At 47.9% G+C, this 24,970-nt stretch overlaps 2 protein-coding genes across 2 annotated transcripts in view; one reads left to right on the forward strand and one right to left on the reverse strand.

Moving 5' to 3' along the window:
- Window positions 1–3,124: 3,124 nt before the first annotated feature.
- GSG1L2 (GSG1 like 2) lies at window positions 3,125–10,982 on the reverse strand. Its single transcript, XM_069542577.1, has 5 exons — window positions 10,685–10,982; window positions 7,367–7,414; window positions 6,173–6,322; window positions 4,234–4,345; window positions 3,125–3,377 (listed from the first exon to the last, which is right to left on the reverse strand). The coding sequence occupies exons 1-5, from the start codon at window positions 10,980–10,982 to the stop codon at window positions 3,125–3,127; spliced, it is 861 nt and encodes a 286-aa protein (XP_069398678.1).
- A 2,981-nt stretch (window positions 10,983–13,963) lies between these two features.
- The window catches only part of GLP2R (glucagon like peptide 2 receptor), a 44,411-nt gene continuing 33,404 nt past the window's right edge, over window positions 13,964–24,970 (forward strand). Inside the window, exons 1-4 of the mRNA XM_069542905.1 lie at window positions 13,964–14,333; window positions 19,882–19,969; window positions 22,106–22,210; window positions 23,520–23,641. Of these exons, the coding sequence (XP_069399006.1) occupies window positions 14,145–14,333; window positions 19,882–19,969; window positions 22,106–22,210; window positions 23,520–23,641 (504 nt within the window). The 5' untranslated portion in view covers window positions 13,964–14,144. The remainder of the gene's footprint in view (window positions 14,334–19,881; window positions 19,970–22,105; window positions 22,211–23,519; window positions 23,642–24,970) is intronic.

Below are 24,970 nucleotides of genomic sequence, written 5' to 3' on the forward strand. Positions count from 1 at the left end.
CAATAGTCTCATCTTGCAGGACTATTGGGAGAATAAGATTCCGCAGCTTAGTCACAGACTCTGAGAAGATTGCTCTGTTCTCTTTAGTGATTAAGCCTGCATGCTCTAGGGCCCCTGAGCTACAACTAATGAGGCCCTGTGCTACAACTACAGAGCCGAGTGCTGCAGTAGTTACTGATGCCTGTGTGCCTAGAGCCCATGCTCTATAACAAGAGAAACCACCACAGTGAGAAGCCCGTGCACTGCAACTAGAGAAAGCCTGCAGACAGCAGTGAAGACCCAGAAGAGCCAAAAAGAAAGAAAGAAAGAAAGAATGCAGGAGGTGACTGTGCCCCACCCCCAGCATGGGTCTGGTCCGTTGCCGCGCCCTTGGTTTCAGTCTCTCCCTTCTCTCTGGCACTTTTTTCCTCGTCTGCATCGGCTCCCGGGTTGCCTTTCCTTAATGCATGTCAGGGCTCATTCCTCAGGACCCTGGATAGGCTTGAGAGGTGAGAGATGCCCCGGCTCAGTCAGGCAGCCTGTGTGCATCAGTTCAGTTCAGTTCAGTCGCTCAGTCGTGTCCGACTCTTTGCGACCCCATGAATCGCAGCACGCCAGGCCTCCCTGTCCATCACCAACTCCCAGAGTTCACTCGGACTCACGTCCATCGAGTCGGTGACGCCATCCAGCCATCTCATCCTCTGTCGTCCCCTTCTCCTCCTGCCCCGAAACCCTCCCAGCATCAGAATCTTTTCCAATGAGTCAACTCGTCGCATGAGGTGGCCAAAGTACTGGAGTTTCAGCTTCAGCATCATTCCTTCCAAAGAAATCCCAGGGCTGATCTCATTCAGAATGGACTGGTTGGATCTCCTTGCAGTCCAAGGGACTCTCAAGAGTCTTCTCCAACACCACAGTTCAAGAGCATCAATTCTATAAACATAGATGTGTATGTGTGTATATATATATACACACACACACACATATATATATGTGTGTGTGTGTTGGAGAGTTCTATATGCCTGATTGTTTTCAATGCTGGGAGGTACAGAGGACAGTTCGTGCTATAGAGAAGTAACTGACAGCTCATAAGAGGGGAATAGACCTGCAAACAGATTATTGCAATATATGGAGGAATTAAAATCCACCTGAATTTGTCTTATAGCAAAGAGAGACAGATGGAGATGAGATGCCTTGATCTGAGGGACCGTGTTCACTGTCTGATTATTCCTAAGCTGTACACTTAGGGTTTGGGTAATTTTTTTGTAGGCATGTTGTACTTGAATAAAATCAATACTTAAAGAATATAAAAAGGGAACTTCCCTGGGGTTCCTGTGGTTAAGATCCTGTGTTTCCAATGCAGGGGGCATGGATTCAGTCCCTAGACAGGGAACTAGATCCCATATGCCATGTGGTGTGGCCAAAAATGAAAAAATAAAAGGAAGCAGAGGGCCTTGGAAAGTCAGAGAATGCAGCAAAATCGGTTTTGACCTGAGCCTTGGGGACTAGTTACCTCTTGTCCTGCCCGATGTCTCGTTCATCCCTGACTCCTTTCCCCAGATGCCGTGTATGCTGTTTGCTGATGTCAGCTTCTCTCACACGACTTCAGAACATTCATTTCTTCCTTGGAACCTTCAGGCATAAGTTTTTTGTTTTTTTTTTTAAAAGAACTGAGTGTCTCTTTGGGGACTTTTCTTTTGGATTTCCTTTTCTGTAGGATCAGACTCTATCTCAGTGTTGTGACATTGACACAGGGTTTACCTACACAGACGCCCAGGGGTGACAAATCCTATAAAAGAATATGCACACTGTGGAGGGCAGGGGCCTTTGAGTATGAACGCTTCTGCTCCAGAGGACCCCAGCACGCCTTCCTTGTGTTGGACTCATTCCAGTAAAAAGCCATTTAATACCACTTCAAATATGCTTGGTTCAACATAGCACAAAATTCCATAGGCCCATCCATCACTAGGCGGACCCACAACTGTGAAGAAGTTAGCTGAACTGCCCCTTATTCTCTGACAGCATACATGGTACTGCTGCTGCTGCTGCTGTGAAGTCGCTTCAGTCATGTCCGACTCTGTGCGACCCCACAGATAGCAGCGCACCAGGCTCCCCCATCCATGGGATTTTCCAGGCAAGAGTACTGGAGCAGGGTGCCATTGCCTTCTCCGAGACATGGTACAGTTCAGCATAAATAGATTGAGTGATTTTATTTGAAACATTCAGACTTTTTTTCAGAAATGATGCATTCACTACACACATAAATACATTAAAAAAAATGAGTCTAAGGATGCATTTAGGGTTATTAGGATATGGCAGTTCCCTTTCCCCTCTAAAACCCAAGTTATGTGTTTAACAATCGGTGGCCTCAATAGCATGTTAGTTTGAAATGCAAAATAGATGTATATAATATTGTAACTGAACAAGTTAGGAAACGTGAAGCATACCACTGTTTCACACAAGACTTGCAGGTTTCACCATGTTTATTTTTAGAAGCAGAAGTGCCTGGCAATTTAATTTAAGTACAACAATTCAAACATTTGTTCCACTTAGCTGTGACGAGACGTCATTCCTTTCAACCCTTCTTATTTTGTTTTATCACTTGATTATCCTTCCAAACTGATTTTCCTATAGGTAGAAAGTAGAAAATTTGGAAGAAACTGTATTTTAAAAATAACACAAACCTGATTTTTAAATTCATTTCTCCCTGATTAAAACAGTAAAAGATATAGGATAGTCACAGGTACTATTAATCTGTGTGCGTCAATTAAGGAAAAAGACTTTCTAGACTCTTTTGTCAACATAACTATGTGGGCAACAAATCTGCATCGTCTGCAGTCAAAGCCTTGTTTTCTCCTCTCTTCAGCTCTTACTCTTAGGGATCACATGCACCTACATTTTCTGTCACCCTTATTAAACTGTCAGGAAAGCTTGGGACGCTCACTTATACTACAGTGTCAATGGCTGGTATTTTCTGTAGGTGTTGTCTCATTTAAAAACACTGGCATTATAACAGGAATCAGAAGTTGAAGGCAAAGGTGTTTAGGGAAGGGTAAGATGGCAGGTGGCAGGTTTAGTTCACAGCCTTGTGAAGCCCACTCCTGTCTGGTTGGTCTGCCTATGCAGATCTGCCAGCCATGAACCCGGGCTAGCACATGGACACCTTGCCTGGAGCCTGTGGAGGCAGGTGCTTAGACACACTGGTGAGGGCACACCCCGCAGGGCTGGGAGCAGCTTCTGCTTCGCTTTCTGAAGCCTTGGGTTCCTGGAAGTCTGGTGGAGCATGCCGACCGCCCTTCTGTCCACTCTTTTTCTCTGCGAGGTCCCGGCGGGCTGTTGTGTATCTGCTTGTGGCCATGACCGATGCAACCATGCACAGCGCAAAGGAGCCCCAGGCGAGGCTGCCGACAGAAGGCACGGTTAGGAAAGGGCACGGGGCTGGGTCCAGGGCTTCCTGCTGGGGTGGAAATCAACTCCCGGTTCTGCCCGATTTGGGCCTGGGTTTGGGCTTCCCCGGTGGCTCAGACAGTAAAGAATCTGCCTGCAATGCAGAAGACCTGGGTTTGATCACTGGGTTGGGAAGATCCCCTGGAGAAGGGAACAGCTACTCGCTCCAATATTCAGGCCTGGAGAATTCTATGGATAGGGGAGCCTGACGGGCTACAGTCCATGGGGTCACAAAGCGTTGGACATGACTGAGCGACTAATGCTTTGGATCACAGATCTCAGAGAGCAGTCAACGTGTTTTTGTTGGGAATGTGTGAATGGTGAAGAGAACCAGACTCGGGAGTCACGCATGCACTGTGGGTTTGCACACATCTCTCATTAACTGTGCAGCCTTGAGCTGGCAACTTCACATTTCTGTATCCAGTTCTGCATCAAGTCTTTCTGGTAGAGATAGAACTTCTGTGTCATGGCCTGTCTTTCCATTAGAATCGGGGACGGGGTCTCTCCTAACTGAAATATTTATTAGGAATTATAATAGGACTTTTCTCCTTAAACCGTGTTCAAGAAAGTAACAACAGCACTATCTCTGTTTCTTGAGCGCTTCACTTTGTATAAACGTAACCTTACATTCTCATAAAAATATCTGAGTTGGGTATTATCCTTTTACAGATGAGGAATCTGAGCTACAGAAAGATTAAGAAACTAACCCAAAGTCCCAAGAGTAGCAGGTGGTGGAGCCGTGACCAAGGGCGGTGGTGGTCCCAGAAAACCTGTTGCATCCCTGCTGGCCCACTGTGGCCAGCGACTCACCAGTATGACCAGCCATAGTCCCACGTCTGAGGCTTCCAATCTTCTGGCCCAAGGTTCACGGTGATTTGAAAAATGGTTGTGTACATCATGTGGGCCACCATGGCTAGGAGCCCTGCACAAGGAAAGCTTGTGAGCCACGATCAAGAATGCAGTTTTTTACAGCACATGAGTTGGCTGTCCTAGTCCACTAACATCCTCCTTGAGCCCTTCCAAGCAGCCTTCATGTTTTACACATCTACTGATTTCTTAGAGTCACCAATCTACACAGTGGTGAATGTTCCTTTGCCATGTCATCTGTCTCAAGACCACCTCCTTTTTCTGTTTTATCATGTCGCTGTGGGGTGTTTTCCCCCGCCCCGCGCCGCCCTGTTCCCCTACTCCCCGGCTCATACAGCACAGCATGTGGGATCTTAGTTTCCTGACCAGGGATCGAACCTGCGCCCCTTGCATTGGAAGCTCGGAGTCTTAACTACTGGGCCGCAAGTGAAGTCCCCAGAGGCACCGATTTTATATCCTCTGTTTTCCAGAACGGGGAAGAGGTCCTTGAGCTACATTTAGCCTGAAGCCATACTTTACTAAGTTCTGTCACTTTTTCTTTTGAATGTGGATTGTTTGCTAACACAGAAAAACTTTACATAAAAATCGGAATAGGTTCTGGCCACAGTAGACTTTCACAGTAGGAACTGGTCAGTTCCCAAAGTGATTTTCTGTTCTCTGTTAAGTGAATTGATCTTTTTGCCTGAGGACCCAGACGGTTTTCTTTTTCTTTAACAGTTTCAGTGGGATATGTCTAGGACTTGAATGTACTGTGTCATTTTTTCCCCCAGGTATTAGAGAGTTTTATGTGCATAGATTTTGGTCTTTTGTTCCAGAAAGTTTCTTTGAATATTACTTTTAAATATTAATTATTTTGTCTTTCTTTTTCAAGGGCTCCCATTACTGGGCTATGTTTTAATTTAATAAATGTATGGCAGGGAGTGACCAACTGTGGCTTCAGTGGTCAAATAGAAAGTAGTTTTGGGACTTCTCTAGTGGTCTAGGGGCTTCCCTGGTCTATGGGTTCAGACAGTAAAGAATCTGTCTGCAGTGCAGGAGACCCGGGTTCCATCCCTGTCTCAGGAAGAGCCCCCGGAGAAGGGAATGGCAACACACTCCAGTACTGTTGCTGGAGAATCCCATTTGTTGCTAGACAGAGGAGCCTGCTAGCTATAGTTCATGGGGTCGCAAAGAGTCAGACACGACTTAGCAACTGAACAAGAATAATGGAAAAACTACTTGGACAACGCAGAAGACCAAAAAGAGGAGTTCTTTACTCATAGGGCTATTGACCCCACTTGGATAATTTTTAACAAGCTGCCATTTTTGAGTACTTACTATATGCGTTCTTATTTAGTTCTCACCATAGCATTTTGCTTGTTTTTGCATGTTTTGGCTGCACTGGCATGCAAGATCTTCCCTGACCGGGATCAGATCCATGCTCCCTGTAGTGGATGCACAAATTCTTAGCCACTAGACTGCCAGGGAAGTTCCATCACAGCTTTTTGAGGCAGCTAGTTAGAGAAGTGAAGCCACTTGCCCAGAGTCACACAGCCAGCAAGTTGGAGATCTCTGAATCCAGGCAGTATTTCTCCACAGACTCATGCTTAGCCATTGTACAAATAGGGCAGTCTCTGTCCTCAAAGCCAGTGGACTTCTTCCCCACAGTTGTGACAAAGACATGCTGATGAATTTTGCTCTCCATCTGTGCTATCCCCATTTTTTTTTTCACCAGCCTCCCCATTGCTTCCACCAACGGGATTAATTTGGTAACTTCTCCAGTGGATCAGTTGTCCCACTGAATGGGCCAGCGATAGGAAGAGCCAGCCTGGAGTTCTGCCAGTTCCCCTGGGGGGCAGGCTGTAGGGAATTAGCCTATTCTGATGATGCTCTTGGCAAATACCTGCAAGCACCGTGAGGATGGCTACTGAGGCATCCACCTTGAGCCAGTGGAATCCAGAGTGATGCCTCACTCTGGAGCCCAGGAGGACTGCACTTGTCAATGTCAGTAGGATATTCAGGACCTCAGCCCCGATAGACAGCCACAAGACACCTGCAAACATAAGGATGAAAGAGATGCTGGGACCTAGAAATATAGATTCTTTACCGTCTAAGCCATCAGGGGAGCCCCTTAGAAATACTAGGATATTCAATCATGTGATTCGGGTCACTTCTAAAACAAAAAATAAATTAATAAAAACCACCACGGGGTGAAAACCACAGAAACCTCTGCTGAGTCTTGGAAAGTTGACAATGCAAGGGAGTCCTGGGGCTTGAAAGAGAAGTTTTGGGAAGATTGTCATTAGCTGGGAGGGAAAAAAGTACTAAGCAAAATTCTTCTGCGAGGGCCTGAAGGATGCTGGAGGTCCTGTTCCCCAGTTCAGAAGTTTTGATTCCACCAGCAGACACTATTTTCATTTTTTGAAGGAGAAGGTAAACTTCACCGGGGCGGATGAAGGAGTCTGAGAATTGAGGCCCCCTGATTCGAGATGCCAAAAATCTCTTTTGTTTCCACGTCAACCTATGATTTATCCTTTCGGTGGGACCCCTCCTGCTGCTTCAAGGAAATAGGTTGGATGTGGAGTGAATAAAAGGGGCAGGGAGAGAAACTGTTCTTTGCAAAAAGCCTCCTATAAGGCAGTTAGGTTGTGGGGACACAGAAATGAATGAAAGAGACATGGTCCATGTTATGACAAAAGTTAAATTCTTGCTGGGGAAACGATACTAGGAAAGTAAGTTTAAATTTGATGAGTGTTCCGCTAGTGGCAGTGATGAACTGGACTCATCTTTTTCCCTGCTCTGCGGTCACCTTGCATTGACAGTGTGAAATTGGCATTGGTGGGAGTATTCACACTCTGCAAAGCTACAAATACTGCCCATGAGGGCATCCCCTGCTCCCTGCAGAGCTGATGGTTTAACGTTTTTTAGCATTACTGCCTACAGGGCCCATGAAAAGAGCCAGGGGCTCTGTGGGACTTGAATTCATGGAAAAACTATAAATAACTCTTTCATGTTTTCCCCCCAGCCCAACCAAAACCATACACATTGTCCAGATGGTGAGCAGGGCTGGTGGACAGAATGTGACAAAGGTGTTTACCTTGTTCTTCAGCTGGTATTACACTCTGGAAGCTTCTGCAGTTTTCACCTGGAAGTAAAAGAAGATGGAATCAAGTAGGGTGAAGCTTGACAACGAGGGACAAGCTGTGTTTCCAGCCCCCCTTGAGTGCATCCACGTCATTCTGAACAAGGATTGGGGAGTGTGGCTTTATTGTTCCCATAGAGGTGGTACCCCTCCTTGGAGCATCATGACACAATCCGGCCCCAGTGAATCCAGGCTGGGTCAAATGCCTTGTTATGGCTGAGGACTGGAGGTGGAAATTATGGGGTGGGTGGGTGGGGGTCACCTCCAGTCAGAAGCTTTACGAGTTAATGTTTTGCCTAAAAGTTCTCATTTTCTTGCCTCTGAGATCAGAGAAGCATATGTCCAGGTGGAGCCTCTCTCTGCCTGGATCCCTGAGTGGCTCCAGTGAGGAGGAACCACTTGCCAACCGGCAAAATACAAATAGCAAGAGATAGAAATGAATTTGGTGGTTTAAACCTGTGGGACTTGGACATTGTTTGTTATTACAGTGTACCCTAGCCCATCTGGACTGATGCTGCAAGACTTGATGCTGGACTTCCCAAACAGCATCCAGGATGACGTGAGTCTCAAATAATTTTTCTGGGTAGAGGGGAAAGTGACAATGTTTGTAATCATTTTAAGAAATGAAATAGAGCAGATTCAGAACTATCTCTGCTACGAAGTGAGTCAGTTACTTGCACTCCATCCTGCTTTCTGGAGTGTGAGAGGAAAGGGAAGAGTTATGTGTGTGAGTACCAGGTAACGAGCAGAACCCACCCCCAGACTTATTCTGTGCTCCAGGGGGTGTGCTTTGCCTGTATCGTCAGTCATGTTGCACATATTGGGTAGAAAAGTTTGTGCTGCCCCCTGTGAGGTGTAGTCCCTTTGAAGGATATGCGTCCTTGGTTATCTATTGAGTATACTGATGTCACCAAATTCCGGTTTGGGGGTGAGTAATGGATGGAGGATTTGACACCAGGGCGAATCACCCCCTGGGATGTTGTCCCAGATGGGTACCCTCATCTTGCTCCGTTAACACATCAGCTCCGAATTGAATCATAGGTGGTGGAGTGGGAGGAGCTGGGGACATTGTCCGATTTGTCTCTGCACAGTTAGGAAGAGTGTGTCTGAGGACCTCTGAGGGGAAAACATGGTACAGAAAACATGGGTAGAGGCAGTTTTAGCATTAGAACTGGGCTTGCAGGGGCCCAGTACTGTCCCAAGACTGTCCTGCCACGTCACTGATTCAATCCAGGGGCTGTAGGGAAGGTGCCGGGAAGACAATCCTGCGGCTCCCAGGCTGGGCTGCTAGGAGCTAAAAGAGGCGGATGTTAGGGGCATAGGTCATTGACTCTTCTTTTTTGTGTTGTTTTAATTGGAGGATAATGGCTTTACAGTGTTGTGTTGGTTTCTGTCGTACAACAATGTGAATAAGCTCTCAGTAACATATATCCCTACCCTCTTGAGATTCCCTCCCATCCCACCCGTTATTGACTCTTCAGAGGAATGGCTTTCCTATTTCTAAAACTGGTTTAATAGTCCCCACGTTAGCCTTGCTTTGAAGATTAAATGAGATACTAGATAGGAAGAATCCTCCTGCCAATGCAGGAGACTTGGGTTCGATCCCTGGGTTGGGAAGATCCCCTGAAGAAGGGAATAAGCTACCCACTTCAGTATTCTTGCCTAAGAAATCCCATGGATAGAGGAGCCTGGTGGGCTGCAGTCCATGGGGTTGAAGAGTCGGACACGACTGAGCAACTAATACTTAGATAGGAAAGCTTCTCTCCTGGTTAATATGCACTTAAACTCTACTGCTGTCTTTCTGCTTAATGCATGGAGGACTGGACATCTAACTAGCCTTCTGGAGAGGGCTGCCTTATCTCAATGTGGGGTAAAGAGGAGGCAAGTCCAGAGCCAGGGGCAGGGCAGGGTGAAAATGGGACCAGCCAAGGAGATTAAGAGAATGCACAATAGCTTAGAAGGGTGAGTTTAGCGTGGATCAGACCACAGTGACCCCTTGATTAACATGAATCCTCAGAAATGATGTTCCTTTTGAATAGGTCCAGCAGGATTAAAAGGAAAAATCTTTATAAATCCCATGAAGCCAGACAGGCAGGTGTTACATAGCTGGACAGAGGTTTGCCAGCCAAGTGGTACAGCCAACCAGCCTGGGAAATAGTGTCAGAGTCCTGGGGATGGACTGTGGAACCTCGTCTGATTTTTCTCCCCAAACCCCCACCTGCTATGGTGTGCCCAGGCCCCTCTGTTCTTGAATTTCTTGGTTCAGCAGAATCCCACAGAGTCGGGAATCAACACATTCTGCTGACTAATTCATTCACCCAATAGAAAGAATATTGAGTTGAAAAGCTGCCCCAAGCATGAATTTTTGTTTTTTTTTCTATTTCTTTTTTTTCAACTTTTTATTTTGTATTGCGGTAGAGTCGATTAACAATGTTGTGATAGTTTCAAGTAAACAGCAAAGGGACTTGGTCACACATGTAATGTGTATCCATTCTCCCCTAACTCCTTCCCATCCAGGCTGCCACATAACATTGAGCAGAGTTCCTTGTGCCCTATAGTAGGTCCTTGTTGATTATCCACTTTAAATACAGAAGAGTGTACATGTCCATCCCAAGCTCCCTAACTATCCTTCTGCCTGGCTACCTACCATAAGTTCGTTCTCTAAGAAGAGTTTTTGTTTTACATCTTCATTACAGACGATGCGTTCTCTCTTTAGAGGCATTGGGAAGAAGATGCAGAGCTATTTAGGAAATGACCTCCAGGTGGGGGGTCACTACCTAGCACTCCAGGTAGGGGTTCCCCAGGAGGACTCTATTAGGGTGTCCGAAGGAGGGTCAACTTTTAGGGGGATGCAGATGAAGCTGATTAAGACGGGAAATACCCAGGAAGCTGCAGTGGGCAGCAGAGCTGGGGGTGATCAGACACCCTGAGACCCCTTTCTTGTGCTTTTTCAGGGCCCGGGAGCACCCTCCCCAGGCTGGGGTCCTTGCGGCCAGGTCTCCGTAGCCCCCCTCGCGCCTCCTGTCCCTCTCTGTGGGGTCCACCATCCGCCTCCAGTTGTAATCTGCTCCTTTCCTTATGCATCAACTCGCCCAGGCATTTGCGCTGAATTAGACTGACTGGCAGATGTGTGTGTGGAGCAATCTCCCTGCAGGCGCCCCAGGCTGCAGTCTTCCCAGGCAGGCTCTCTTGGGTCTGGGCGATGTTTTCACATGGAAAGCCAGAGAGCTTACATCCCCGGACCACCAGAGGACCCGTTTATGCTGAGCTCACCTGTGCTCCCAAGGGTTTCCTCGCACGACTGCCAGAGCCCCACGTGGAACCTGCGCTGGACGAACTTGTCGTCCCCCATCTCCCAAATGTACTGGACGGCCTGGCTGCTGTTGTCGCTGCCTCCACGGCTGTAGTGGATGCAGTGCAGCACCCCCGGACGATCCCGGCACAGCGGCTTTGCCACCCGCCGCGTGCCCTCGCACCAGTAGCTGCTGCCCACGGCCGTGAGGGAGAAGGCGAGGGCCAGGCAGACCGGGAGGAGGGCCAGAGCCCGCTGCTGCCTGGCCCGCTGGTCCATGGCTGAATGCGGGGTGCGGCGGCAGGATGAGCAGTGGGGTCCCCCTCGCTTGCCTCATCCTGGTCCCCGCCCCACCTCGGTCCACCATCTGGCATCCTTACCTCTCCCCGCACGTCCCCCTGGGGAACTGGTGCTCTCCAGGGTGCGACATCTGTGCCCGAAGGAGCCACAGAGCTGGGCCGTGCTCCCTTCAACACTGTCAGCCCTTCAGTCCTCCCCGCGATGTAGAGGTGCTGGTTTTCTGTTTTTGTTCTTTTTTTTTTTTCCAAGGCCAGAACGTTATTTATTCCCATGTGATGTGAGCAACTCTTTTGTTGAACTGGATGACTGTTTTTAGATACTGGAAGAAAATGTCCTTCCATTTTGTGTTAGGCACAACGGAATAGCTACAGATCCAACTTGAAATGCTCTTAAATTTGATTCGTGTTATTCACACTTCCACCATCACTTTCTAAAAAACTTTTTATTTTGTATTGGAGTATAGCTGATTAACAATATTGTGATAGTTTTAGGTGAACAGCGAAGGTTCTCAGCCTTCCATATACATGTATCCATTCTCCTCCAAACTCCCTTCCCATCTAGGCTGCTGCAAAACACTGAGAAGAGATGCCATTTTTGATCTTTTTAAACTGTGATGAAATACACATAATACAGAGTTTACTGTCTTAATCATTTTTAAGCACACTCTTAAGTACATTCAAGTCTGCCACAAAGCTCCGGAACTCTTTTTATCTTGCAAAAGCTGAAATTCTGTCCCCATCAAACACCAATTCCCCGTTCCTCTTCCCCCAGCCCCTATGATACTCTCCGTGAATTTGGTCATCCGAGTTATACGTGGAATTTGTCTTTTTGTGACTGACTTATTTCACGTAGCATGATGTCCTCAAGGGTTCCAGGTGGCATCTGGAACACAAAGGTTCTCCATTCTATGTTAGACACCTCCCAAAGACAAACCCCCCTCCCCCATTATGACGGAGAATCAACCTGGGCAGGTGGGAGAAAAGGCTGGTGTTATCTGGGTCCACATCGCTTAGCCTGGATTTTCCGGCTGGCAAAGACTGTATTGTGAGCTGTGTCTGTCTGTGTGGCTGCCAACCAGTCTTGTGGGAAGAGGAGTTACCTCATTTTATCACTAGATGGCATCCATCCAACAAGTGGGGAAGTCCTGTGTAGCTGTCCCCTCCCCACAACCCCTGCCCCTTTAGAAAAAGGCTGTTTTGGAGAAAAAGTTCAGAGAGGCTAGATAGAATATTCTTCTCAAGCAGGCAGCACTGTTTTGGCCAGTAGGCGATTGGGAAGACAATCTGTAAAGTGCATCATAGACTAGCGTTACAGCCTCATGGAAGGATCAGAACCACCACGTGGGCAGTTTTCTCCCTCTGGGTCACTTCATTCCTCTCTCTGCTGTCCCAAAGGGATGACCACATGGATTCCAGAGGTCGCATCATTATGTGAGCCCATCTTGGGGTAGGGGGTCTGTGTTCGTTTTGAATGTTTTACTGCTGGTATTTAAAATCTTGCCATGTGAGTTTTTTTTTTTTTTTTTTTTTTTAAAGCTGTCGAAGGATTTCTATTAAGGATGCTCACCTGTTTTGCCCCAACTGTTCAAAGTTCACTCACTTGGGAAAGCTAACCAGGATGAGAGCCTCTGGTCCAGTTTATGGGGGAAAAAATAGACTAAATAGAAACATGGTGTTCCTGTCTCTTGCTGACTTGCATTTCATATAATCAGGACGTCTTCTGTGGAATCTCAAGTTCAGGAAAGGTTTGGAAGGGGGTGGACAGGGAGCGGTGGATGAGAAGGGCCAAGCAGAGTGTCTCAGAGACACAGTGCTGAACCTACTAGAAAAAAGGAACTCACCTAGAGGGTTAGGGTCAGATATGGGACCTTACCAAGCTTCTGCAGTCAGGTGACTGGTCAGAAGACCTGGGTATCTTAGCTCTGCCTTTAACATGCTGTGTGGCCTTGGACAAGCCACTTAACCTCTCTGAACCTCAATGTTGTGGCCATCAGGCAGAGAACTAACCATCCCCTCAAAGGGTTATTGTAAGGACGAAAGAAGTAGGCTGTCGGATGAGAAGATTTTGTCCATGTGGGTTGTCGTGGAAAACTACACGCCTGTTAGTTGGCAGTAATGGATCATGGGTTCTGACAAAGGATCTGCCTAGTGGACTCAGCAACATTTGCTCACAGGTGAGAGCCATCTAGAGGCGAGCACATTTTTGACTATTCAGCATGTTGGTTGGCTGCTCTGTAGCAGGAGCTCAAGTCGGTGATGGAGTTTGGTTTTGTTTTGAGTATTTATTTGGCTGTTCTGGGTCTTTGTGGCTGTGCAGTGGCTTTCTCTAGCTGCAGAGAGAGGGGGCTGCTCTGTAGCTGAGGTGTGTGAGCTTGTCACTGCGGTGGCTTCTCCTGTGCAGCACAGGCTCTAGCGCACTCAGGCTTCAACAGTCGTGGCACACGGGCTTAGCTGCTCCACGACACGTGCAATCCTGTTTTCCCCGGCCAGGGACTGAACCCATGTCCCCTGCCTGACCAGGTGGATTCCCAACCACTGGACCCCCAGGGAAGCCCACTGATGGGGGTTTTGCTTCAGGCCCTGGGGCAGGAGCTGCTGTCTCCTGGGCAGAAAAGCTGTCTTTCTGGAAGTCTCGGCATAAACAGGGCCCAGAGGAGACCCTGCCTTGGTAGCTGGGCTCAGCCCATCCTGGACAAATTTAAAGCCTCAATAACAAGTGTCTCCCGTGATGAAGATGACCACCTCATAACTGGAGGCCCATCCTCCCGCCACTGGTCCTCAGGGCCTGGAATCCAGGTCAGTCCCACCCTGGTCCTTTGCAGCTGGTGGGGCTTCAGGGGTGGAACCCACCAGCTGCCTTGCCTCTTCTCCTGGGCGGCCTCTACCCAGGAAGTCCCAGCACTTGGGGGAGGTCTGGGAAAAATCTCCCTGCCTTTTGAGGGGGAGGCCGGGCGGGGGATGAGAAACTTTGGAGATTCGGTAGATGGCTCTAGACTGGGCCAGACGCTCTCAGGGGCGGCGTGCGGAGGGTTTGTGCAAACATCTTCTCACTGGAGGAAGAGGAATGCAAGAGGCGGCTGCCTGCGGTACATCTTGGACTGTTTGAAGGATGTGCTGACACTTGGGACCCACAGCGAGAAAGATGAGGCCGGGGCCAAGCTGGGCAGGGTCCCGGAGGAGGGCAGTGAGCCCCCTGCCCGGAGCCCACGTGCTCCTCACAGGCACCCCTGCTGCCCAGGGGGCTGGGCCTCTCTCCTCCCCCTGCAAGCTGGCTCGCTGGACCCCTGCGAGGCCCTTCCTGGCCCTTCTGCTTCTGCTTTCCATCAAACAAGTAAGAACCGTTTGTATTATTATTGTTATTGTTATTATTATCAGTCGTATGTATTTTCTGATGATAGAAGCACTTCAGGCCTCTTGTAGGCAATTTGGAAAATGTAAAATGGTATTAAGGCAATGACGATCAACCATCACCCAAGCCTTCAGAGGTAATCACTGTTGATATTTTGGCATATGTTCCTCAAATCCTTTATCTATGCACTTTTTTCTTCCCCAGCTGGAATTAGGATGTGGAAAACATTTTGTATCCTGGTCTCCCCTTTACATCAGATGATAAGCATTTTTGCATGTCAGCGTGAACTCTGCAAATAGCATTTAAAAATTCCTGCATGTTTCCTTTGTTCACGTTCATCATTATTCCAGGTTTGAGTATTTAGATTGAATGAGTGGACTTTTTTTCCTTTCCTTCCTATCTTCCTTTTTCCTTCCTTCCTATAATAAAAATACAGAATGCTTATTGTTTACAAAAATAAACTCATAAAATCTGGAGATGTATAAATACAAACTACAAATTACAAATTACTCCCACCACCCAGAGATCACCCTTATTCACATTTTTTGGCTTACACTCACACTTTTCTACCATTTATTTACATATAGTTTAAAAGAAAAACAACAGAGGCTTATTCTATAAATATTGTCTTGCAATCTGCTTTTTTCCTTAACAAAATACTTATTAAGCCCAAGCTAACATTTTTGTTGAACACTTACTATGCTCCAGGTCTGGTGGCAGGTCTGGGGCTCTTTATCTTATTTCATGCTCTCAGCAAACCTAGGAGGGAGGTTTTCCTGTTTATCTCATTTACAGATGAGAAAACTGAAGCTCAAGGAAGTTGAACGTTTGATGTTTAAGGACTTCAGGGGTAAATCATAATGTATGTTTGTAACTATCTTCTTTAGTTGGGCATTCTGGTAGCTTGTTTTTTCGTATCCAAGGAGACGAGACATTTGCCCCTTCCCTTTGCAAGATTCCTTTCTTTTCAATTTTTTAAAATGTGTTTGGCTGAGCCGGGTCTTGTTGTAGCATTTGTTTTCAGTCGCTAAGTCGTGTCTGACTCTTTGTGACCCCATGGACTGCAGCATGCCAGGCTTCCCTGTTCTTCACTATCTTCTGGAGTTTGCTCAAACTCATGTCCATTGAGTCTATGATGCCATCCAACCAGCTGAGAACTCTTAGTTGCAGCATGTGGGGTCTAGTATCCTGACCAGGGATGGAACCTGGGCTGCCTGCAATGGGAGTGAGGACTTTTAGCCACCGGACCATCAGGGAGGTCCCTCAAGGTTTCTTCTTTTTTCTGGGCCATGATGTGAAGGAGCTTCAGTTCCATTCACCTGAGTGAGGAAGTACTCTGAGAACTCAATGCTTCTCTTCTTCCTTTGGTCCATGGGCAGAGCTCATCTCTGCTTGCAGCCTTGGAAATCTGTATCCCTCCTGCCCCCACAGAGGGAGGGCTGGGGTGCTGGGTCTCATCAGTGCTCACCTTATCAGACTTTCTCTGATGCTGGTCCAGAACTGGATGGGCAGAGAACCCACACCAAATTCTCTACATCCACGTCCTCCCAGAGGCTGTAGACAGTAGATGTGAACCCAGTCCAGGGTTGCCTGGGATTCTTGCCATGGGGGCTGCCTCTTGGCGAGTGACTGTGACGTTCCTGGGGGCAGGTGGCCTGGGACTTAGTGGCGCCGCCGTTGTGGGAAGAGTTGATATAGAGCTCTTACCCTTGCTCCAGTTCCCTGTCTCATATTCAAATGGAGTTTATGTCCAGCTAACTCTCTGGTTTTGTGCATCTCTTCTCCACAACCAGGGGTCAGCTGTCTCTTAGGTGCCAAGCTCTGCTGCAGCACTTGGCGTTTTGTCATAATGGTCTTGCCCAAATCCCACAACAAGCCTCTGAGAAGGTGACTGTCACTGACCACCAAGATTCGCAGGATCTTGTCTGATCACCTGCAATGACATAGCTTGTGAGCGGTGGAGACACTGCGCCTACCCCCAGGGTGCTTGAAAGTCCTGTGCTCTTTCTTCCCCAGCGTTCCTTGGAAGCTGTTGATATACGAATATTTCTATGTGACAACAGCCGAATCTGCAGTGAGTCAGGCTGGCGGATGACGCTGCCCAAGCCGCACCTTGGTATATTTATAATCGATAATGTGCCTATGGGCAGCCTGTCTTCCCCGCCTCCACCACCCAGTCTGTTTTCAGAACCTCTTCCCTCTTTCTGTCCTGTGTTATGTGTATAAAATCCTGAAGACCCTCCTCTTGGTCACCCATCTTAAAACCCAACTTCTTTCTCCAGATGTTTATGTTATACGAGCCTTGGCGTAGATTTCCGTGATGACTTTTGCTCGTAGACATTTGCCCTGCATGGATATAAATGACCATGGCGTGTTTTTTTGGCAGGAAGTCACCATAAAATTCCCTTAATGAGAAATTCTCAGGGATAGTTTAGATTCTAAATTCAAGCTGGGAAACAGTACTATATCTTCATGCTCCCTTCCCACAGCTCAGCTGAGTTAATTAGGAGTTGCTTTGGTGTCAAAAAAATATAAACTCTTCAAGCTTTTTAAGAAGTGAATGTGTGGTTCTTTCATACTTAGCTGATGAGAGTGTAAAAAGGTGCGTATTTTTAAATTAAAAAAAAATTCTTTCTGGCTAGGATCTTTTGGCAGTATATTGTCAAAAGCTTTTAAAAATGTATAGTTGATGACCCAGAAATTCCAACTCAAAGAATTTTCCCTAAGAAAACAAAGATGTGCTCGAGTGTTTAGCTGTGAATATTTTCATTATAGCATAATTTATATTTGCAAACATCTAGAACAATGTAGGTGTTCAATTTGCTAGAGGATTTGAGAAATAAATTGTATCACATTCATCCGTAGAAAATTACAGAGCTCTTAAAATGGTGTTTTAGAAGTATAGTTTTTGAAATGGAAATATAGGCACAGTGTATATTCTAGTGGAAAAAGAGGCTGCACACAATATGATTTTCTTTTGGGTTAAAATGAGAGAGAAAAGAAGGAAAGAAGAGAAAGGGTTGTATATGAGTGCAGAGAGAAGAGTCTGAAGGGAGATAGTTATTTCTGGGTAAAAAGATTAAGATTCCATTTCTTCTCCCCTTTCTGCTTGTCTTCATTTTTTATTTTATCTACAGTGAAGTCTATTCCTTTGGTAACACAGAATAATAGAGGTTTTGTTGAAAGTAAATCAACAGAGCTTTTTTTTTTGCCTTTTTCTTAATCCCTCCTCTGTTGAGTGAGTTGGTGCTGGTTACCGTTGCAAGAGAAAGAGGAATCAGGATTGAGCTGGATTTTTCCAGCTAGAAAATATCCACTCATCACGACTTTATTAGGGTTTGGCTGTGATTGAACTTAGATTAGCCTTTTATGTTTTTGGTGTCCTTGGGACAAGTACCTGGGAAGATAATCAGAGTTTGTCCAGCTTTTCTAGACTGATCAGATTGAGTGCTGCTTTGGTTTTATTTTTCCTTTTGACTATGGCTGTTAGTCATGGCAAAGAACAGGGCGATAAGAGAATGTTAGTCCATAGACAGCTCACATATACGATTGATTTTATTATCTCTCTCTCTGTTAGGTCCTGGTGCATATAAACAGTACTTTTTCCAAGGAAAGGTCTTCACTTGGGTGACTTGGAGGATTCTGGAAGCTGACGATTTGGTTATCAACATCTTTGCCAAATTTGTAAAATTAATATAGTCAGTTATGTTTCCATTAGGACGTGTATTTCTTTAAACAGTGTGTTGCTAATGTACCATCATGCCTCTTGGGCCATAACAGAGAAAGAGAGATTATTAATGGAGATTTAATATGCGCTGGAAACAGAAACCAAGGGATAAATACCAATTATTTCATCATCATTATTATCATGATAACTACTAATTGGCTAATCCCATGGTTCCCAAACTGTGTGCTAACATGTCCCAAGGCACCCCTGCTGTGAACTGGCACGGGTGCTGTTAGGAATTTTAATTTTTTGAGGGAAGCAGGGATACACTCCATCTGCGAATGACGAACTCGAGGTAATCCATGGTTTCAACATTATATGGCACTACTTTCCCTTGGATGATGTATCTTTGCAAAGCTGGGATTCTTTGCAGCTGCTGTGACAAAAAGCAAACACTGCAAAAATCAGGGTGGAACAGGAACACAGGTGGTAGTGGTCAATCTGACTGTTAGGCTTGAGATGTTTTACTATCCCCACTGGGCTTCGCTGGTGGCTCAGACAGTAAAGAATCCACCTGCAATGCAGGAGATACGGGTTCGATCCCTGGGTTGGGGAGATCCTCTGGAGGAGGGCATGGCCACCCACTCCAGGATTCCTGCCTGGAGAATCCCCATGGACAGAGGAGCCTGGTGGGCCGCAGTCCACGGGGTCACAGAGATTCGGAATGACCGAGCGACTAAGCACAGCACACATCATCCCCAGTAGGTACTAAGTTGTTAGGAGGTAGATACTTAGTAAGTTGCTTGGCCTATTTACTTAATTAATGGCACTCTGTTTGTTTTTGGCTGCTCTGGGTCTTTCTGCTATGCGCAGGCTTTCTTTAGGTGCAGCACATGGGCGTCTCCTTGAGGGGGCTCCTCATGTTGTGGAGCACAGACTCTAGGTGTGCGGGCTTCAGTACTTGTGGCATGGGGGCTTAGTTGCCCTGCAGCAAGCTGGGTCCTCCCGGACCAGGGGTCAAACCCATGTGCCCTGCATTGGCAGGCGAATTCTTAACCACCGGACCTCCAGGGAAGTCTGATTAATGGAACTTTAGATTCGGTATTTCTATTGGCCTGGGGGTGCTGTGGGAAAATTATTAAGACTGGAAAGGAAGCAAGAATTGAGAAAGTTTGGGAAGCTCTAGTCTAACGATGACCACACTTGCTTGTCTTCAGAAAGCTGTCTGGAAAAATTGCGAAGGCACTACTCACAGACCCTGAGGCTGCCGTGGGATTGGGTCTGGGGCATGCTGGGCAGTGGTGAGGGTGAGGGGTGAGGAGGACTGAACTAACTACTCAGGAGGGGAAAACTGGCTACCTGTAGGGCTCGTGGATGGTTTTCGTTTGTTTTGTTCTCTCTGTGTGCATGTGTGTGTTTGAGTGCCTTTCAATAGAATATCTCTGCAATTTACAGTAGCCTCCCCCATATCTGGCTTCCCAGGTGGCTCAGTGGTAAACAACCTGCCTGCCAATGCAAGAGATGTAGGTTTGATCCCTGGGTTGGGAAGACCCCCTGGAGAAGGAAATGGCACCCCACTCCAGTATTCTTTCCTGGAAAATCCCAATGGACAGAGGAGCCTGGTGGGCTGCAGTCCATGGGGTCACAAAAGAGTTGGGCGCGACTTAGTAACTAAACAACAGCAGCAATATTTAAGATAGGACATAAGATACAAAAGAAATTGCTCCGTGGTGCAGGCCATTATGGGCTTATCAGTGGGGAGGCTTGAGAATCATGGTGTGAGGTGATAATTTGTGATAAAATGTGATAACGTGCTTGCTGGTAACTGGAGTTCGCTATGATTTTTTTTTTTTTCCTGCTCAGGTTACAGGATCTCTCCTTGAGGAGACAACTCGGAAGTGGGTTCAGTACAAAGAGAAGTGTCTGAGAGACTTACTCAAGGAAACTTCTGGTAAGCACATGTATCAGTTATCTATGGCTGTGTAACAGATAGTCCCAAAGCTTAGTGGCTCAAAACAGTAATAACAATGATTTATTATGTTTCATGTGCCTTCTCAGGTGGCGCTAGTGGTAAAGAACCTGCCTGCCAATGCAGGAGACGTAAGGGATGTCAGTTCGATCCCTTGGTCAGGAACATCCCCTGGAGGAGGGCATGACAACCCACTCCAGTATTCTTGCCTAGAGAATCCCATGGACAGAGGAGCCTGGTGGGGTACAGGCCACAGTGTTGCAAAGAGCCAGACACAACTGGAACGACTTAGAGTGCACACATTTCTCTCACAGCTTCTGTGTGTCAGGAATTCAGGCTGAGAATATTGGGGAGGGCTTATATCTGCTCTGCAACGTCTGGAGTTTAACTGAAAGACTCAAAGACCAGAGGCTGGAATCATCTGAAGTCTGGTTCATGCCTGCATCTGCTGGTTGATGCTGGAAGTCATGCTGGGGCTGTTGGCCAGGCCACATCCACGTGGCCTCTCCGTAAGGCCTGGGCGTCCTCACAGCACAGTGGCTGGGTTGCAAGCACAAGCATGAACAGAGGCTATGTTGCCTTTTGTGACCTAGCCTTGGAAGTCACTTCTGCTGTGTTCAGTTGGGTCAGACAGTTACAAAGGCTACCCACCTCCAATGTAAAAGAGCGTGCAAGATGGAATATACATGCCTGTGACCACGTTTGATATAAGCCTTGTGTCATGGTACCTTGACCACCTAATCACATGACATGAGCCACTGTCATAGATTAACCCAGGAATCTATCATATGTGTGGGGGGGGGCGGTGTCCTTCAGTCTCCCGTGGTGCTAACTTTTATCTAGGACTGCACTAGGTTGAGCGTGTTCTAGCAAAGATGTTAATAGTTTGGTCAGCCCACAGCCTCTCCTGTCTACATGCTGGGTCTCTGGGTGCATCCAGATTCTTTTTTGTCGAGAAAAGAAAGAAGTAAGAAGCCTTGGCCCCCTGCCTCTGAGACTGGTCAGCTGTGGATGGAAGCTGCCCCATCCTTCATCTCCTGGCTTCTTTCAGATGACTTCACTCAGGGACCTGGAGGTTGACAGGACACTAGAAACTCTCTCTGCCTTTTCCTGACCCAAAGGCAGTCCAGTCTCCAAGCCATGCCTCCTTCCTTTTAAATATCTTTTAGCTAAGCAGGTGGCCGCCAAGGCTTGATTCATTATAGGAAACACTTCCATCTTGAGGAAAATTGCTTTCTAAGAATAGGGAGGCCTTCCTGATCTGGAGCCTCCCTGTGGGCAGCTCATCTCGACGAGCTCACGCAGGCTAGGTGCTGACTGGGTGCTGATCTGGCAGCCAGTCTACAGGGTGCCCCGAGCTCCAGACCTGCGGCTCAGTCCTGATACCAACAACCTGGCTCTTCACTCTGAGTGGCCCCTGAGTTCTAGCCTAATAGGGAGCCCATGGTAGGAAATGATGTTTGCTAACCAGGAGTGAGGAGCTTGCAATGTGGAAGTTTGGGGTCCAGCCTGAAGCCCCTTCGTTTGATCCTGGGGGCTCATAAAGCTGATGCTTACTTTATAGCATCTCATTGCCAAGCACCAGCTCATCCCCTGAGCTGCTTGAGAGTCCCAGATATTTCATAATGATCATCGGCTTCGTCTTCAAACAGAGAAATCTGACCAAGTAGTGCTTGACTCAGGTACACGTGACGAGAACCTCAACCCTGCAGATGCCCTTCCATCCACCGGTCATTTTACACATTTCATAGATATAACTGGTGAGGGTTTGACAATTATTTAGTTAATTACAGGACAGAAGACGCTGGCTGAACCTCTAAGTGTCCTCCTGACCCTGAGTTTCTGCGAGAGTTCAGCCCGTGTAAAGTAAACCAACACCAGTGTGACGTGCGTGTTGACATGAAAGCCTGGACCACCGCCAGGGGTCAGGTTGGGTAGACAGAGCCACATGTGGGGCTGCATGAAGCATTCCCATCCTCCCCGCATGGTTCCTCATCCTTGATCAGACACCAGAGAGTGGGACGCCCTGGCTGGTCCCTGCTTGGGCCACACCAGCTTCAGTGCCAGTGAGGTGGGCTCTGGGCCCCACCGGTTTATTTTGCCCATTTTTCTCTGCAGGCACAGTCTGTAATGGGACCTTCGATCAGTTTGTGTGCTGGCCTCATTCCACGCCTGGAAATGTCTCTGTCCCCTGCCCTTCCTACTTACCTTGGTGGCGCGAAGGTAATAAGTCTTATTTTACCAGTATTTAACATTTCCTTTAAGGCTTCCCTGGATAGAGCAGCCAGGGTTTGGGTAGGAGGGGGCTCCAATCAGATAGTTTTCTCCAGCCCTCTTCTCCCATGAAAGGTCTCCTCTTAGCTGTCAGTAGCACGTCCTCCTTTTCCTCTCTGTTTCTTCTCTTGTCTTCCTGCAAGTCTTCTGTGCCTGGAGGCTCTGCTTGTATCCTGGTCCTCTCTCCTTTGAGAGTCCAGGCCTGGCTACCACAGACGTGGCTGCAGAGTTCTCGAGAGATGAGCTTAGAGGAAGAAGCATTTTAGAATGTAAGAAGGGAGAGAATAAGTAAGTAAGTGTCAGTTGCTCAGTCATGCCCGACCCTTTGTGACCCCATGGACTGCAGCCCACCAGGCTCCTGTGTCCATGAGATTTTCCAGGCAAGGATACTGGAATGGGTTGCCATTTCCTTCTCCAGGGCATCTTCCTGACCCAAGGATTGAACCCTGGTCTCCTGCACTGCAGGAAGATTCTTTACTGACTGAGCTAGAAGGGAAGCCCAAGGAAGAGAACATACTGGCAGAAAAAGACCGAGCAATGAGGCCAGGCCTGTGCTTCAGGCTTCGTGCTTTAAACTCCCCTCTGTAGACATGTGGAGCCACTGAAGGTGTTAAGGCAAGAGGAGGTGGTTTGGGGAGCTGACATGGGTAGCCTGTGGCTGATGGACTGAGGGATGGAGGGAGATCACAAGGGCAAGTCTGGAAGCTCCTGCAGTGGTCCAGAAAAAGAGGATGAGGATGTGGATTCAGGCAGAGGCAATAGGTTGGGAAGAAGAGGAAAGGGGAAAGAAAAGAACTGGAGGTGGAACAGTCAAGACTTGTCATCAGAAGTGGGAACTGAGGGACTGAGAGGGTAGGACCCCACCCAAGGGCACAGAGCTTGTAGGAGGTGAAACTGGCGTGGTCGTGCCCTTTATTCTCCATGGCATGGCCTCTTGGGCATCAGCAGGCTCCAGGTCTGCGTCTCCCAGCTGGGCTGCACCTTGAAGGGCTGTCCCATCTGAGTCACCAAGGACTTTGGGTAAACACAGCAGACATTAACGGATTGTGGTTTGCTACAAAATGTAGAGGCTTCCGTGTTTTTCCTTCCATCCCAAATAAACAGTGAGGATGCTAACGAGTCCCCCAAAGAGGAAGTGAAAATTCCTCTTCCCCTGGGATTTTTCCACAGCTTTGCAGTGAGAATGAGGGCCTTCCCACGTGCTCGGAGAGCGGGCTGCGTGCTCTGACCTTTCCCCTAGAGCTGTGTTTACTTTCAGAGAACTCAGGAAGGGCCTACAGATACTGCCTGTCTCGGGGTGCTTGGCAGACGCTGGAAAACTCCACAGATATTTGGCAGGACAACTCTGAATGCGCCGAGGATCACAGCTTCAAACAAAAAGTGAGTTGGCTGGGCTCGGTGAGGGCGGACCTCGGGGCCCAAACCACCCTGTGCCGGGGCTCCACGCAAGGAGCCTGCCCCAGCGCATCGGCCCCAGACTCACTTGGCAAGGTCTTTGGTCACACAAAACCGCAATTCCAGTGGCAGACACAGCCTGTCTTCTGCTGCTGGGCTGAGACATGAACCCCTAAGGAAAGACGGCCAGCGTCTGAGCTTGCTGCTCCTGCCGCCTGGCCCACCTGTCCCCAGCTGTTCTTCGGCTTCTCCTTCCCCAAAGCCACATTTCAAAGTCAACGTCTCCTTTCAAGTGAAGTCTTCCAAGGCCACCCCGTGGAGAATGGTCTCTGCAGCCTTGACAGCACCTGCCACTCTCCAACAGAGTGTCCTGAAAGAACACACCTAGCGTCTGGTTACAAGCTCAAGGCCAAGGGCCCAGGCAGCCCACCTTCATGTCCAGAGTCTGCTTCCTAGCTCTCTCTCTTTTTTTTTAAATATGGAATTTCCGTTTCTTTCTTTCACTGTTTCTAATTCTTTTTTAAAAAATAGTTTTATTTATTTGGGCCGTGCAGGTCCTCATTGCTGAGCAGGCTCTTCTCTCGTGGCGGCAGGCTTCGCACTGTGGTGGCTTCTCTCACTGCAGAGCAAGAGCTCTAGGGAGCTCGGGCTTCAGTAGTTGTGGCACAGGACTCAGCCGTTGCAGCTCCCTGGCTCTAGAGAGTTGTGCTGCGTGGGCTTAGTGGCTCCTTGGCATGTGGGATCTTCCCAGACCAGGGATTGAAACTGTGTCTCCTGCATTGGCAGACCGACTCTATCACTGAGCCACCAGGGAAGCCCTGTTTCTAATTCTTAAAAAATTTTTTTTAATTTATTTTATTTATTTTTGGCAGCGCTGGGTCTTTGTTGCCATGCAGGCTTTCTCCAGTTGAGGTGAGTGGGAGTTGCTCTCTGGGTGCCGTCAGCCAGCTTCTCGTTCCTGTGGCTTGTCTTGCTGTGGAGCACGGGCTCTAGGCCCTCGGGCTTCGGCGGTTGCTACTCCCAGGCTCTAGAGCACAGACTCAATAGCTGCGGTCAACAGGGTTAGTTGCTCCAAGGCATGTGTGATCTTCCTGGATCAGGGATCGAATCCGTGTCTCTTGCATTGGCGGGGGGCTCCTTAACCCCTGGGCCACCAGGGAAGCCCCTTTGCTTTCTAGCTCTTCTTACCTCACCCTTCACTGCTCTGGGCCTCTGCTTCCCCCTGCCCCAGCAGAGCACATTTACTGCCCAAGACCGCACGAGGGTTTAAAGAGCTGACAGACATATGAGTCTCTGGATAAAGCCTGACCCCTC

The sequence above is a fragment of the Ovis canadensis genome, chromosome 11 (assembly GCF_042477335.2).
Source record: "Ovis canadensis isolate MfBH-ARS-UI-01 breed Bighorn chromosome 11, ARS-UI_OviCan_v2, whole genome shotgun sequence".
Lineage (NCBI taxonomy): Eukaryota > Metazoa > Chordata > Mammalia > Artiodactyla > Bovidae > Ovis > Ovis canadensis.